At 39.0% G+C, this 15,094-nt stretch overlaps 2 protein-coding genes and 1 long non-coding RNA gene across 3 annotated transcripts; all 3 read left to right on the top strand.

Moving 5' to 3' along the window:
• The first annotated feature begins 127 nt into the window (after positions 1 to 127).
• bloc1s4 (biogenesis of lysosomal organelles complex-1, subunit 4, cappuccino) lies at positions 128 to 4,346 on the top strand. Its single transcript, XM_084563816.1, has 5 exons — positions 128 to 749; positions 2,068 to 2,139; positions 2,241 to 2,342; positions 2,726 to 2,860; positions 2,990 to 4,346. The coding sequence occupies exons 1-5, from the start codon at positions 402 to 404 to the stop codon at positions 3,086 to 3,088; spliced, it is 756 nt and encodes a 251-aa protein (XP_084419942.1). The 5' UTR covers positions 128 to 401; the 3' UTR covers positions 3,089 to 4,346.
• Positions 4,347 to 7,519: 3,173 nt separating this feature from the next.
• On the top strand, positions 7,520 to 8,552 carry LOC311501239. Its single transcript, XR_014699501.1, has 3 exons — positions 7,520 to 7,882; positions 8,264 to 8,335; positions 8,499 to 8,552. It is a non-coding gene; the product is annotated as an uncharacterized lncRNA (long non-coding RNA).
• Positions 8,553 to 10,408: 1,856 nt separating this feature from the next.
• rrm2b (ribonucleotide reductase M2 b) lies at positions 10,409 to 14,983 on the top strand. The gene is made up of 9 exons (XM_084563519.1): positions 10,409 to 10,846; positions 11,170 to 11,334; positions 11,739 to 11,855; positions 12,141 to 12,274; positions 13,196 to 13,290; positions 13,408 to 13,541; positions 13,702 to 13,806; positions 13,936 to 14,049; positions 14,146 to 14,983. Exons 1-9 carry the CDS (start codon positions 10,763 to 10,765, stop codon positions 14,296 to 14,298), a joined length of 1,101 nt encoding a protein of 366 aa, XP_084419645.1. The 5' UTR covers positions 10,409 to 10,762; the 3' UTR covers positions 14,299 to 14,983.
• The last annotated feature ends 111 nt before the right edge of the window (positions 14,984 to 15,094 follow it).

Genomic DNA, 15,094 nt, shown 5'->3' with positions numbered 1-15,094 from the left:
CTGCTGGTCGAGATTGAAATGACATGGTATGGCTTAGAAATGTAAAATTGAATGAACAGTCATTTTTCAATTGTGTGTCATCAGGAAGAGGAAGTATACAGTTTAATCACAATATAAAGCCTCTCTCTCTGACATCTCTTTTGACACCATTATCCTATACTCTGTTAGTGTTCAAAATTACTTCAAACTACTTTTCAAAATAATTTTTTTTTGCATTTTATTTCCTTAGGATTTTGGTTGTCACTTTCCATTCAGTTAAACCAGGACTTCACCGTCTGAAAGGTTAAAGGTTTAAAGAAAACGCTGTGTTGTGAACTTCGACAGTTTTGACCCTTGCGAGTTACCGTCCACTGGACGACACACGTGACCCAATCAGTCGAGAAGGCAAAACACGGCAATAGATGAGAAAAAAAAAACCCACAACAGGCGACATGGACCATCAACGGATTGACAGGGTGGGCCTTCTGTCCCCACTCGAGGAGTCCAGCGCCGAGATAAGCAGAGACAGCGGCATCGTCTCTCAGAGTGCGAGCAGTTTGTCCATGGTGAGCGAAATCCTCAGCAGCGGGACCGTGTCGCAGAGCCCCAGCTTCGGAGCAGCAGCTAACGTTATTTCCCAAAGCCCGAGCCTTGACGAAGCAGCGGAGCCGGGGACAAGCGAGCAGCACAGCCCAGAGCAGGACGACGAAGTCCTGAGACACACCGTGCTCAATTACTCCTCCTACATCAGGGCGACAGCTGGAGAAGAGGTTTGTGCTGCTGGCTGAGAGGAGAGCTAGTTAGCTTCTTTGCTTATGATTAGGCTACATGCAGCACTAGCATTTAGAACCCCCTGAGGAGCTTGACAGTAGATTTCGGCAGTTCCACTTTCAGTTTACACCTCCAAAAAGTGATTGGGACCATTTGTATAAAATGTTATTTGTTTGGAAGTTGTCTGAGACGTTTAATGGGGTTAATTCATCTCTAATTGACACCTACTTGACGTTGCTAGCATTCATTCTTGACCAACAGGAAGTAAAGTCTATTGACATCATTCGCTGTTCTTTATGTATCACCATGGCAACACCTGCAGTATGCTAATTTCACTGGCAGGTTTTCTAGCAGAGCTCAAATAAAACCATTAAAAGCAACGAGGTTAAGCCTGTCAAGCTTTTCTTGTCAAGTTCAAATCCTAAAGCTTGTATTTCAAGTCATATTGTAATCCTTATTAAATACAACCTCATTTTTAAACGGTATAGGCACTTTACAAAACATAAAATACACCTTTAAAGAGATGCTCCACGGATTTTAAACCTAACTTTTGGGCGCTAAATAAGAAATGCCTCTATTGTGACCTTTCTGTTATTTAGTCTGTCACTTAAAAGTCCCCCACATTTATAGAAGTGGAATACTGAGCAGCTGAAGAGCCCTTTTAACTTTTATAATTAACTTTATAAAGTCTGAAAGCAAAATCACCTAGTGTGTTATTTATGTGGCACATTTACAATAACTAAACACTCTGAGGCGGGTTTTCTTCATCAAGTCATTCCATATATTATGACTCAAGTTGAAGTGGAGCTGCCAATAACTGTAGTCAAACGTAAAGCTAAGTCTATTGATTTAGAGTCAGAAGTCCTCAGGTTCATGGTCTGAGACTGATTTGACTGCAAGCCTTGTGACTTCTCCCCTGACTTCTGCCTCACAAGTGAATGCCCTCTACTCCAAATAACTAATTTGTGACATAATAAAGTCAGACAAACTCCAAAAAGCGTCACGTGTCTTATGTCTGTATTCGTAGCTACTGACATAGGCTTTGCTTGTGCTTGCTGAGTGACCAGTGCCGCTCATGAGTTGACATTAAGTGAATAAGCATGACACCAGTCAGTTTATAGGCCGGCAGAGTCAGCTAGCCGGCTCCATATGAAAACAAAGGCCCGTGTGTTTTCACACTGCAGTTAATCCTGACACATTTTAAAAGTATTAAACTGCAGCTGAAGCTGGTGTTTGATTAGCTCAGTCAGTTTGGTGTGTATTCGGTAGCATTGTTGTTAAAAAGTTTGTATTGTGACCTTTTCTTGTCTCGTCTAGATCCTGTGCTTGGAGAAAAGCTTGGAAGAAATGCTGACAAGAGTAGATGAGTTCGTTGGCATGCTGGATATGGTAAGCTAGGGCAGGTCACGAAACAGTAGACGCCCGTGTATGTGTTAAATCGTCGTTTGAATCTCGTGCGTGATTACATTCTTTTTGTGTTTTGTCTCCAGATTCGTAACGATACCTCCCAGATAGTGAACGAAAACCTACCTCAAATCCAGCAGAAGTCTGATGAGATGAGACAAATATACAGAAAAATTGACAACTTGGAAGTAAGTGTCCATTTTGACTCGGCATGGTTCTCACTGCTGTATACAAAATATTAATTGGATGCTTCTATAATGTACGCTTGAAAATCCTGTGACTAAAGGCAACTGCAAGAAGCACCTGAAAGTATTCTGAAATGAAATTAATATGAACCCTACTGTGTGACGGGTTGTAGCGTATAGTAAAGATGATTTTTTACACATAATTAACTAAACATATTATCCTCTCCGTGAGAACAAACTTGATCATGTTGTATTGTTTGTACATTTCCTATTTTGTCGTTCTGTTTCCTTACTTTTGCTCTAATTACATGTCCCGGTGCATAATATTTTTGCAAAGAATCTTCATTTTATCAACGTTTTGCTGTATTATTGTGGTGTGCCTGCAGGCCTTTGTAAAGATGGTGGGAGCCAACGTCAACGCAATGGAGGACCAGGTCACGCAGGCAGAGAGTGAACTAGGAACACTACCGGGCACTTTCAAGAAGATCCTCCGCACAATGAGTGTCCCTGGCTTTTTAAATGTAACCGCCCATTTTTGTACTTGTAAACTTCTCATTTTCGCATTATTAGTTGCAGTTTAATGTCTTGCAGTTTAATTCTTCCCCGCGCTATTTTAAAATTGGGTTTAATTCGTGTCAATTCATTGACAGAAACCGGCCAGCCCGAGGAGACCATCACCACATCAGCGTCAAGAGATCCCCAGTGTGTTCCGGACAGATGATTATTTCACATCACAGCCAGAACAGTGACGCAGCCGAACATTCAAAACAGAACTTGGTTCTAACCTCAGAGGCCTGTTGGGTGAAACTGTACAGACAACTTTAACTGCCATCCATTACAAGAGGACCTATTGGTGCAGTGGCCTCAACGAAGCAATAGTAGCCTTTCTGAACAAGTCACTGGAAGCAAAGTGCGTCGAGACATTCTGCGTTTTTGAGTGTCGTTTTCCTGGCAGCAACAAGCACTGGACTGTAGCAAACTGGTTTTAAAAGTGCCTAAATTGGTCTTATTTCTGTGATTTTCATTTTCACTGATAGCGAAGAAAACTATGTCAGGCTGGTTTGTGACAAGTCCGGAGGACAAAGTCACCCCACTTGCCAGTAGGACACAAGACGGTACTATAGGAGGAGCTGTTAAGATCTTTAGATGTATTACAAGAAGAATTAACCCAGCTTTTTTTATACCTTACATTCCTGTTAATGGTGTTTGTAAAGACCTGCACGCTGATCTACATTTCTGTATGTCGCATTGTTCTCCCCAGGCAATATTGCTCTTATCCAGTTAAACATTTAATGTCTTCCATTTCAAAATATACATTTTATTTCTAGCCTTATCTTACTTGCTGTGGATGACGATTGCCTCCCTGACACACATCTTTGCTACATCTTTGATGGCGCCTTTTCAAAAAAAGAATAAAAGCACACTTCAGATGAGTTGTTTTAGTTTCACAGGACGCACCATCTGATGAATCAAAGTGTTGAGCCAGGGATGAAGCTGTTTAGCCTTTAAACTAAATAACTGGATCCATCTTTGGGAGTAAACTGAAACTAAGAGATGATGTGATGTGGCCCTTTCCCTTTCAACCAGATGTATTCAATAATGGTCTGTATTGATTATATTATTGATTATTTGCCAAAAATAGTTGCTAAAAATGTTTCATTTATCTGTTACTTTAGGTTTACATTTTTAAAATTAAAAAAAATGTATTTGAGACAAGGTCTTTGTTGCCTGTTCCATTATTATCATTATTATTTTTGATCAAATAACGCCATTAGTTGATTTATCAAGGTTTTTTTTTTGGTAGTTCTGGCGTGGAGGTTGCAGGAGGACGAGCACTTGAAAGACTCCTGCAGCCCTGACTCCCAGCGAGGCTGATCGAGCACACCGGGCCCTCATCGCTCAGCTTGCATTGGTGTCATAAGTTAGTCACAACTGGGGAAGTAGGAAAGACTCGGCTCTTTCTCTCAATGTTCAGGACTCGGCATGTAAGGACATGAACAGCATACTCACAAACTGTGTGGAAACAAAAGACCCATTGTCTAAAGAAAGCAGGGTTTTCTTGATCTTAAGTTGATAGTGGCTTTGATTTATTACTTCATGGGCTTGAATGATTAAAAAAAAAATGATAAAGAATGTTCAAATGGTATCTATGCCCTGAACTTAATATGGTATTTCATTCCTGATAACATAGATAAAGAAGTAGGATTTCTTCATTTAATAATTACTGTTTCAACAAGTCCCACTGCGCTACATATATGCTGACACACACACAGTAACTACTATTACTGCTGCTGCACTACTCTATCTACTCCACTACATGTTACGACACAGAGTATAAAAAAGATTTTGTAACCAGAAGATATACAGAATCTACAAATGGACCTTTTAACTATACAATGAATGCACATGGCTATTGATATGTACATCAGTACACTACATATAAAAACTATACTGTTATTGATATTTACAACTACACAGGATAGATGTAAGTACAAACGCTGCCTTTGCAATGAATGAATGAATACTGCTACTGATAGATACAACTGTACAGGCTAACTGTAGGTACAAGAACTAACTAGATTTTTAATTTTTAATTTTTTAAACCAAATCTTTTATCTTTTTATCGTATCTTTTAGTGTCTTATAGTTTGTTAAATGCTTTTGATGTCTGTTATGTATTTTAAACCCTGTTTTACCTTGGGTGTTTTGAAAGGCGCCTATAAATAAAATATATTATTATTATTATTATTAACTAGAGTGAACATAGATACAGAGCATTATTATTATTTTACATTATTTTTATTCATTACTGATGACAGTGGTAAAGAGGTCAGTTGTCACACATGCATGTAGTGCAAATACCACAAATATGTGTGTATAAAAACTACAAATAGTTAGCAATATTTGTTGTGCAAATGTCCGTCTCGGTTGAAAGTGGCTCTACAATAAAAGGATGTCTTGTTCATCATAAACAAAATATTACATAAAATTCATCCAACATACTTATATGTATATTTCAAGATTTCTCAGTGTTGATTAAAAAATAAAAAATAAAGATCTTAGAACTCTTTTTATCTTATTACATATTGCGCAACACATATGATTATCGGTTATTTATGTAAAGTGGGGAAATTTGCAGTGTTAGATTAGATTAGATTATACTTTATTTATCCCACAACGGGGAAATTCACCCGTTACAGCAGCAGAAAGTGTAATATACACCACGGAATTTGAAAAATAGAAAGGCAGAAACACAATAACAAGGAAAAATTCAACAATCAACAAAGGAATAAGACACAAATATACAAACAGTACTGGTTATAAAAAGCAGCCTGATGTGGGGAAGTTATAGGAGAGTATTGCAAAGTATTGCAGCAGGAGAAATAAAGAAGACATCAAATGAATTAAAAAAATAGAAAATCAAACACAACAGAAATTATACGTATTTATTTATTTGTTTGTTTGTTTGTTTAAATCCAGATTTTAGAGAAGATTACTGTCAGAAGCCTGTTGTCATTCACACTCTAACTCAGAAGGTGGCGCTAATGCACCTGAAAGCTGTTAAAATATCAGACGAAGAAGAAGAAGATACAGAAAGACTGAAAGCAAGAGGAAGCGGGAACCCCGTCATCTGATTTGTCTCCACGCTGGTTAACCTACTGTTGGAAAAAAAAAAAGTAAGATAAAACTAACGGACACGGTAAAATACCCTTTGAGCTAAGCGTTTTTTCAATTGCGCCTTTATTCAGACGATTAGAGCGAAGTTAAGTGGAGATGGGTGTTAAACTAGCGGAGAAAACCCGCGTCTGTGCACAAACTACGTAGCTAATGTTAGCCATAAGTTGTTAAACAGTGGACGCGCTTCAGGTTTATGTTCAGCCTACTGGACTGCACTAGCCAACATTCACAAGGCCGGTGGCAGAAGTTACCTTCTTCTGATGGACCTGACTCTCTGTCTTTGGTCCCTTTAACTAAAGTTGTAGTATTGCAGGAAACTGCGTGCAAGCCTTTCTTATCATCGCAGCTGGTAACGAACTTTGACATTAGTTCATGGAGGTTATAGTATTCTGTGTTAGTTTTAATACAACAGAGAGTTGCTGATTGAACTGTGTTTTCATTTTTAGGCTGTGGTTTGTAGCACTATTGAATTGCACTGTGTACCGACACGTTTCTATTGTTTTGACAACCCCATTATTGTCAGTGGGCTAAATAACAGGAACACTTGTGTTTAATTCAATGCGGCTTAACAGCACCACAATCTACACCCTCCAGAATGATCATACAGTTGAATTATCACCTTTCTGACACCGTTTCAGCATAAACTAAAAAAAAAAAACAGATTTAGTGCATGAGTCTTTTACATTAGAACACATTCATTTTTCTTCCTAATATTGTGGGGGGCCTATGGGTTGAGGGGAGGGGTCTTTGTAGATCAGGCTTGTCCCAGTGCATCTCACGGATACTTGATCAGTTTGGGATCTTGTGAATTTTGATACCAAGTCAACACCTTCTGCTTTTTTCATGTTTGTTTGTTTTTTTTAGTTGTTCCTAAACCGTTTTGTGTGTGTGTGTGTGTGTGCCTGTGTCAGGCTGCATCCTGCTGGGGATGGCTGCTGTCATCAAGGAGTGTTATTGCTATGGGATGGGGGTGCCTGGCCTGGTCTGGTCTAGGTGGATGTTAGATGTCTAAATAACATCCACATGAATTCCAGGTCCAAATGTTTCCCCAAGTTTCCCAGCAGAACATTGTATTGTCACAAGATGGTCAATGTTATTTACTTCTTCTTTCAGTGGTATTAATGTTTTGGCTGATCTCTGTATATGTAGGATCGTATGGGGCAGGGTGAATGCTCAGTAGGTTAATCTACAGCAGAATAGCCTTGCAAGTGACTTTTTAATTGACCTTTTATTTTAACATGTCTGTTTAAATTACATGAGTGCACAGGAGAAGCTAGTGGGAGAAACCTACTTTTAATGAGCTACTATGACTTTGACTTTTAGTTGATTTTAATTGTCTTACTGACTAACATAACTCTTCTTTTACAGACCTACAGCTTCACACATGGCTGGATGGAGAGCGATTGGAGAGGGATTTGTCCAGCAATATTATAATTTGTTTGACAATACCAACCGAATGGAAATATGTAACCTCTATGTAAGTTTGTCACACGTCTGCGCCTGTTTAAAACCTATGCTACAGCACTGACGTGTGTCAACACTGGCTTCGTTTACATGGACACTAGCATTCTGCTAGAATCAAAGTAATATCCCTTTTCAGAACAAAAATGCCCCATGCCTGGCCTGATCTGCAGAATTTGGTGCAGACCGTTGACAATGCATTAAACAAGAAAATATTAGCCCCTAACAACCATGAAAGCGCTTGGTCTGATCGTTTCTCTCTGGCTGGGATAAATACTTTCTTTCTGTGCATGTTTGCCCCATGTAGGAATTAACATCGTGGCGTATGATGAGTTTCTGGGAACAGAAACATGGTGTTAAAACAACAACAAACAACAACCAAGATGGGGAAAAACTATTGAAAATGTGGGTCCATCCTGGTCATCTTTATTTCTGTTGAACGAATTCAGTGTTGCCAACAAAGCTTTTGGGGAAAGAACCGATTTGATGCTCCATAGTGGGCCAAACCGTTTCACAAAAGTCAAAATACGTTATATTCTGACTGATGTTGTGGAACCTCTAAACACTATATTAAACAGTATATCTCATCAGATTATTTTATTTAGCATCAATGTCAACAGTTAAGGCTCATCAGAATTGTTTAAATGTGGCTGAATAAATATTTCCCATGTAAACGTAGTGTTTGCTGCCAACCAAATTTCCATCAAACTGTTGTTGTGTTTGCATATCAACAATGTTCATTCATTTGTTGAATGTGGTTTTTTTTGTCTTATTTTTTTTCATCAGTCTCCTGACGCCTGTTTGACATGGGAAGGATCATTTTTTCACGGGAGAGAAGCCATTGCTGGCAAACTTGTAGTATGTATCTCTTTGTAGTTTAAGTAAATAATATCTTGTGACTTTGCAGTAAACAACCCTTCTCACTGTTCCCACTTATAGTACCTATACCAAATGATTGTTTGCTAGATATGGCTTTACACTCAATAATAATAATAATAATAATAATGCTTCCAATCCACAGAACCTGCCTTTCAGCCGCATCAAGCACATTATCACAGGTCAAGACTGCCAACCGACAATAGATAGTTGTATTGTCATCATGGTATTTGGACAATTACAGGTAAGCTGGTGTTCACCTGTTCCATCTCATTGTTCATTTGTGTTTAGTACACTTCTGCCAATGTTTTTTTTTCTTCCTTGCTCTACAACAGGTAGATGACGATCCACCAATGGCCTTCCATCAAGTGTTTATGCTGAAGTCCCAGAACTGTGCATGGTCGTGCGCAAACGACGTGTTTCGGCTGGGGATACACAACATACCGGTGTAGAGGTCTCCGGGATTTGTCGGCTCACGAAACAACACTCGGCATCCATGAAATCCCACTGTGGTCATGCTGCCATTTTTGAATACAGGGACCCATATGTAAAGTTATTCGATCTTTAATGTAAAAAGATGCCACATTCCAAATAACAGTCATGTCTAATAAAAGAATTGATCACTGAACTACTGCTCCTGTCTTCTTATCCTTTACCAAATAGTCAAGTCAAGTCACTTTATTTCATCTCCCCAGGGAGAAATTTGTATCGGGTATAAGGGAAGTTACTGCATCAACTAACAATACATACACATACCACAGCCAGCAAACAGCATTGTAAGAAAAAGAGACAGTCAAGGCATAAAAAGTACAAACATACAACAGACATTTGGGTTTCTGTGCAAACTCGCCTTACATGTGCTTGTGCAAAAGAGCTATCCAACATCCATTCCACACATACCATCCATGCTGTGCAAAAGAGCTATCCAACATACTTTCTGTTCTAACTTACACATACTCATTCGTACTTACATCCAATTCATGTTACAAATTTTTTTGATCAAAGTCTATTTATTATCATTTTCCAAATTTTTCAATTATACAAAACAATACAAACAAAACAACACTACATACAAACAACATAACATGCACCCTTCCCACCCCATCCCCACAATGCCAGACCAATGTCGAAGTACATATACATATAGCCAGACGTTTAAAGATAAATAAATAAATAAACAAAAGAGGTTGTGCATTTAGAAACAAACATTCTGTATGTTCCACTAGCAATTTCACAGGGTCACATATTTACTGTACACAGTCACATTAATTATTCAGTAAAGTTGGCAACAGCCACATTCTCAACGAAGGATATGAATGGCTGCCAAGTAGAATGAAATTTCCCAACAGATCCTCGGATGGTATACCTGATTTTTTCTAGATGGATATGACACATGACCTTTCTAATCCAATGTCCATATGTTGGAGGTTGAGAATCTTTCCATTTAGAGAGAATAAGCCTTCTGGCCAACAAAGAACAGAATGCAATCATGTTCATATTGCACTTACTAAGAGAGATATCCATTGGGGTCACCCCAAACAGTGAAATGAAAGGGGATGGATGTACAGTTTCCCCACATATCTTAGAGAAGGCCTCAAAAATAGATCGCCAAAATCTGTGTAGCTTTGGACATGTCCAAAACATATGCAACAATGAGGCTGGAACTTGTCTACATCGGTCACAGGTTGGATCCAAATCTGGTTTAAATTTAGTTAATCTCTCCTCGGACCAGTGAAGACGATGCACAATTTTAAATTGTACCACAGCATGTCTTAGGCATACAGAGGAGGAATGAATCCTCTGGATAATCTTTTGCCAGACTGGCTCAGAAATAGGTTCCTCCAGGTCTGTTTCCCCATTTATGTTTAAGGGACTCCAATTTGGTCACTTGATGTGAATTGATCAATTTATAAATTTTACTGATAATTTGTTTGGTGACTGTGGAACATTTAAAGATCAAGTCTAAAAGTGACATGGGAGGGCATGAGGGAAAACAGTTTGAGTTAGATATAATAAAACATCTGACTTGAAGATACCTGAAAAAATCTGACCTGTGAATACAAAATTTTAAGTCGTATAATGACTTAATTCCAATTCGTGACTATGAGTCAAAGGCACCATCGATCACTGATGGACTAAACATGTGGTTTACAAATTTGCCCCCATGACGAATATTGTAGTGTGACTTATAATCACGGAAGTGAAGTGATAATGGTACATGTGTTATGTCACTATGCAGTAAACGGTTTTGTAACGTGTCCCGTGACTGGCCGCTAGAGGCGCTGCGTCTCCCTGCGTTGTCGTCAGTTTAAAGGGTTTAACCGACAAAAGCTACAGCTGCACTCCCCACAACAAGGGGTTATGTCACGGACTAGCAGCTAGTTACGAGAGACACGTTCACTCCTCCGAATGACACCCACCGTGAAAAAGCCGTGTTCTCAGAAAATGGACTTAATCGATGTCGGTCGGCCGTCAGACCGTCGCATTGAGTCGGTAAGTAGCTCGAAAACAGCTAGCTATAGCATTGAGGGTCCCTGCTCATGTTAGCTGCCTGTCAAGGTGAACGGTTTTTTTATCAGAAATAACACAATAGCTTAAATTTTTTAGCTCGGTAGTTCGATCCAGTCGATAAAATTGAGCGAAATAAGTGCTTACAATGATATAAACATGTAGCGAACATTTAAATGTCATTTGTTTTGCTTGTGATGAATGCGCAAGCGCAGTGGTGCGTTTTGTTATTCAAGCAGCAATCCGTCCGTCCAAAAAGTTAAATGCAAAGCCTGCGTTCAAATGAATGTGACTCTGGCTCTTTGCAGAACGACTTAAAAGAAAAAGACACACAGTGCCAGAACGGTTCAGAGACAGAAGATGAACCTCTGTTGAGAGAGAACCCCAGACGCTTTGTCATCTTCCCCATCCAGTACCCGGACATCTGGAAAATGTACAAGCAGGCACAGGCCTCTTTCTGGACGGTGGAGGAGGTGAGTGTTGCAGTTTTAGTGTTTTACTGACTTGACTAAAGGGCATAAGTCAATAATGTTAAAAAAATAAACTGACCACATCAATCTTGCAGTCAGTTCAGGTAGTGTAAAATAAGTTGTCCCACCACAGCTTGTAGACAGATTCAGATTCAGAAAACTTTATTTGTCCCCGGGGGGAAATTTAAGGCACAAGTGAGCAGCTTAACGTGCAAGTACAGACATTTTAAGGTGCAAAAAAACAGAACAAGACACAAAATACAAAGTATATACAAGTAACTATGCCATAAATGTTATGACTATCCAAAATATCCATGGAGAATGTAAACAGACTGTATAAGTAAAGTGCAAATGTAAACAGTAAACAGTAGTTACAGGGAATATGTATATGTACTTGTGTCTTTCAGGTTGATCTATCCAAAGACTTGCCACACTGGAACCAGCTGAAGCCTGATGAAAAACACTTTATCGCCCACATCCTCGCTTTCTTTGCTGCCAGTGATGGTATCGTCAACGAGAACTTGGTGAGAGGAGACAAAGAGACGTTACCCAACTGTCTTACGTCTTGTAGCTTAAGACACACGCCACAAGGGTGTAGTTATCTACCTACCTGACTGGTTTTGGCAGCCAAATTATCTTCCAAAGTCACTGGTAAACTTGTCCAGGCGATGGTTTAAATTTACTTTTTAATTAACCAGTCGTCAGTGTAAATGGAAACGTGACTGACATGTTTTCAATTCAGTCTGGCTCAACCGTGAGTGGCACACACCGACGTGAGTGGATCGTGTATTTGTGCTCTCTCTTAACAGGTGCAGAGGTTCAGCCAGGAAGTGCAGATCCCTGAAGCGCGCTCCTTCTACAGCTTCCAGATCCTCATCGAGACTGTTCACTCGGAGATGTACAGCATGCTCATCAACACCTACATCAGGGACCCGAAGGAGAGGTGAGATAGTTATGTGGGCTCAAAACATTTACAAGGAAGCAGGTTTTTCTGATTTTTTTGATTTTATTCTTCTGCGGTGAACCAAAACATGAATTCTAACGCTACTGCACCATCGCATATCTAATTTTCTTTAGAACAAAACGGTAAGAGCTGCACCTGTTCACAACAGGATAAGCAGACACCAGTTTGTGGTGGATTGCCGTTGCATTCCCAGGTGCAGCAGCTTTGATGAGCCAACAGACTAGAAAAGACAGGAATGTCACGTATCAACAGGCTGTTTATAATCCCTAAATAGAAAGCTTAAATTCCTGTTGTTTGACATGCATGCATCCCTGTTGCATTATTTTAGCCTGCACCTGTTTTATGTCCACACTCACTTTCCAGTTCATTGGGTACATTAGGAAAAACAAATGCTTTCTAATGTAGCAATCTAGCACTAACCCCCCTTTAATGACTGTTATATTGTTCAGTTTATGTTGATACAGAGTAAGAAAGGTGGAAGCTCAACATTTCGGAGGATGTAGTTTATAGTGTTGTTGAACTGGTTTGAATTAAACACTAAAAGTGTTTCCGATTTTTTAGTTTAGACCGCGTTCGGATATGTGGTCGACAAAATAATAGAAACATGTGTCGGTACCACGTAATACAGTTCAACAGCACCAAAACCACAGCCTCCAAAATTAAAACATACTTGAATCAATATCAAATGCTGAATATCATAACCTTCATGATGCTAAGATTTAGTGCAGGACTGTTATATTAGAATGCATTTGTTTCATTAGCGTACCTAATTTCATACTGTAGATCAATTTATCATAAAAAAAAAAAAAAAAAGCCCCAAATGAGTGAATACACATAATGTATGTTTGAGCTAGTCAATTTTAATGGTTTATAATCAACTACAATACATTTGTCTCTTAGGGACTACTTGTTCAACGCCATTAACACCATGCCCAGTGTCGGACGAAAAGCCGACTGGGCCCTGCAATGGATAAACGACAGCAAATCCACATTCGGTGAGAAGCACGTGATATTCAAAATAAAACACTGACAAGTGAAAATAACAAACAACTGCTTTGAGGAACTTTCTATATATGATGAGTTAACAGTAATTTTGACTTTTTTGCCCCCAGGGGAGCGACTTGTGGCTTTTGCAGCTGTGGAGGGCATCTTCTTCTCTGGCTCATTTGCTGCTATCTACTGGCTAAAGAAGAGAGGCCTAATGCCTGGCCTCACCTACTCCAACGAGTTGATTAGCAGGGATGAGGTAAGATGACTTCATAAAAAGACTATATAACCAAAGCTGTCATTATGTTGGACACACATTCCTGATGTGAGTGTGCATATTTTATTACCTTTTCTTCTCAGCATTCACTCCTGTGACGAAACTAATGCTTTGTTCTGACGTTTGTTGTTGTCTTTTCTAGGGTCTGCACTGTAACTTTGCCTGCCTGCTGTACAGCTACCTGGTTAAGAAGCCATCAGAGGACAGAGTCAAGGACATCATCACCAAAGCTGTTAGCATTGAGCAGGTCAGTAGCTTATTTTACACTGTTTCCTTTGTTTGTTCTTTTTTGATACTATTTTATATTTTAAAATCTTGATAGATAATGCCAGTTCTGTGAATAATTTTAATGATCTTTTATTTTCTTGGGCTGCAGGAGTTTTTGACGGAGGCCTTGCCAGTCGACCTTATTGGAATCAACTGTTGTCTCATGACGCAGTACATTGAGTTTGTGGCCGACCGGCTCCTCGCTGATCTCGGACTGGCCAAGGTAAATCTATTTAAATAATTGTAAAATTAAGGGTAACCCAAACCAAATGGTAATTTCCTAATAATCTTTTTTTTTTCTTCTCAATTTTCGTTCAAGGTTTACCAAGCTGAAAATCCATTTGACTTCATGGAGTCCATTTCACTAGAAGGGAAAACCAACTTCTTTGAGAAGCGAGTTGCAGAGTATCAGAGATTCGGAGTGATGTCGAACATGATGGAGGGTGAATTCACACTAGATGCAGACTTCTGAGAACTGAGATGAGATGTGATGCATCGGTTAAACTGTTCATATTTGACCTATTTATTCCTTTTTTGTTTGGGCAGTGATTGGTTTTGTTATCTCTTTGTTGAAGTTACTGACTGTATAAAGGAAGCAGGAGCCAGTTTCACAAAGTTACTGTAGATTTTTTACCATTGCTTATATCTAAGTAATAGTCCGCATTTGTTTAGATATCATGAATGCATCTGTTGTACAAAGCTTGAACTGCTCTGCTGCTCTGGATTTAAGTTATTTGGGTTTAACAAGATTTTAATGGGTTATTTTAAATGTTTAAGAATGTTAACATTGTAATTACCAGCAAAGCACTAATCACTAATAATTTTAATCACACAATCAATGATGCCAGTTGCCGTAAAATCATTAGGTTTTAGTTAAGTTGGCTAACTTTTCAGGCTAAAGATAAATGTGTGGTTCTTTTTTTGAAACTCTAAGAGCTCATAGACCAGAAAGTGTCTTTGTGAAACTGGACCCTGGTTTATGGATGTTACGTTTTCTAAGTTTTGTTAAACACAACTCATGTACAAGGTGATGGGAGTGATTTGTCTGTATCTCAATGGACATGTGAATAAGGATTTTATCCAGAATCTATTTTACTGAGTTTTGGCCGCTTGCTGCCTGGCTAATGTACAATGCAAATTTTAGTAAAATGTCTTTATTGTAATTAAGTTTCAAATTTTGTGATTTATTGTACTGTATGTCAAAACACCTCCAAACTGTGGATTGTAGTTTTACTGTGATTTCTCTTACCAATCAGATTAGATTATTA

This window comes from Chelon labrosus (genome assembly GCF_963514085.1).
Source record: "Chelon labrosus genome assembly, chromosome: 16".
Classification (NCBI taxonomy): Eukaryota; Metazoa; Chordata; class Actinopteri; order Mugiliformes; family Mugilidae; genus Chelon; species Chelon labrosus.
This window is presented reverse-complemented; position numbering and strand designations above follow the sequence as displayed.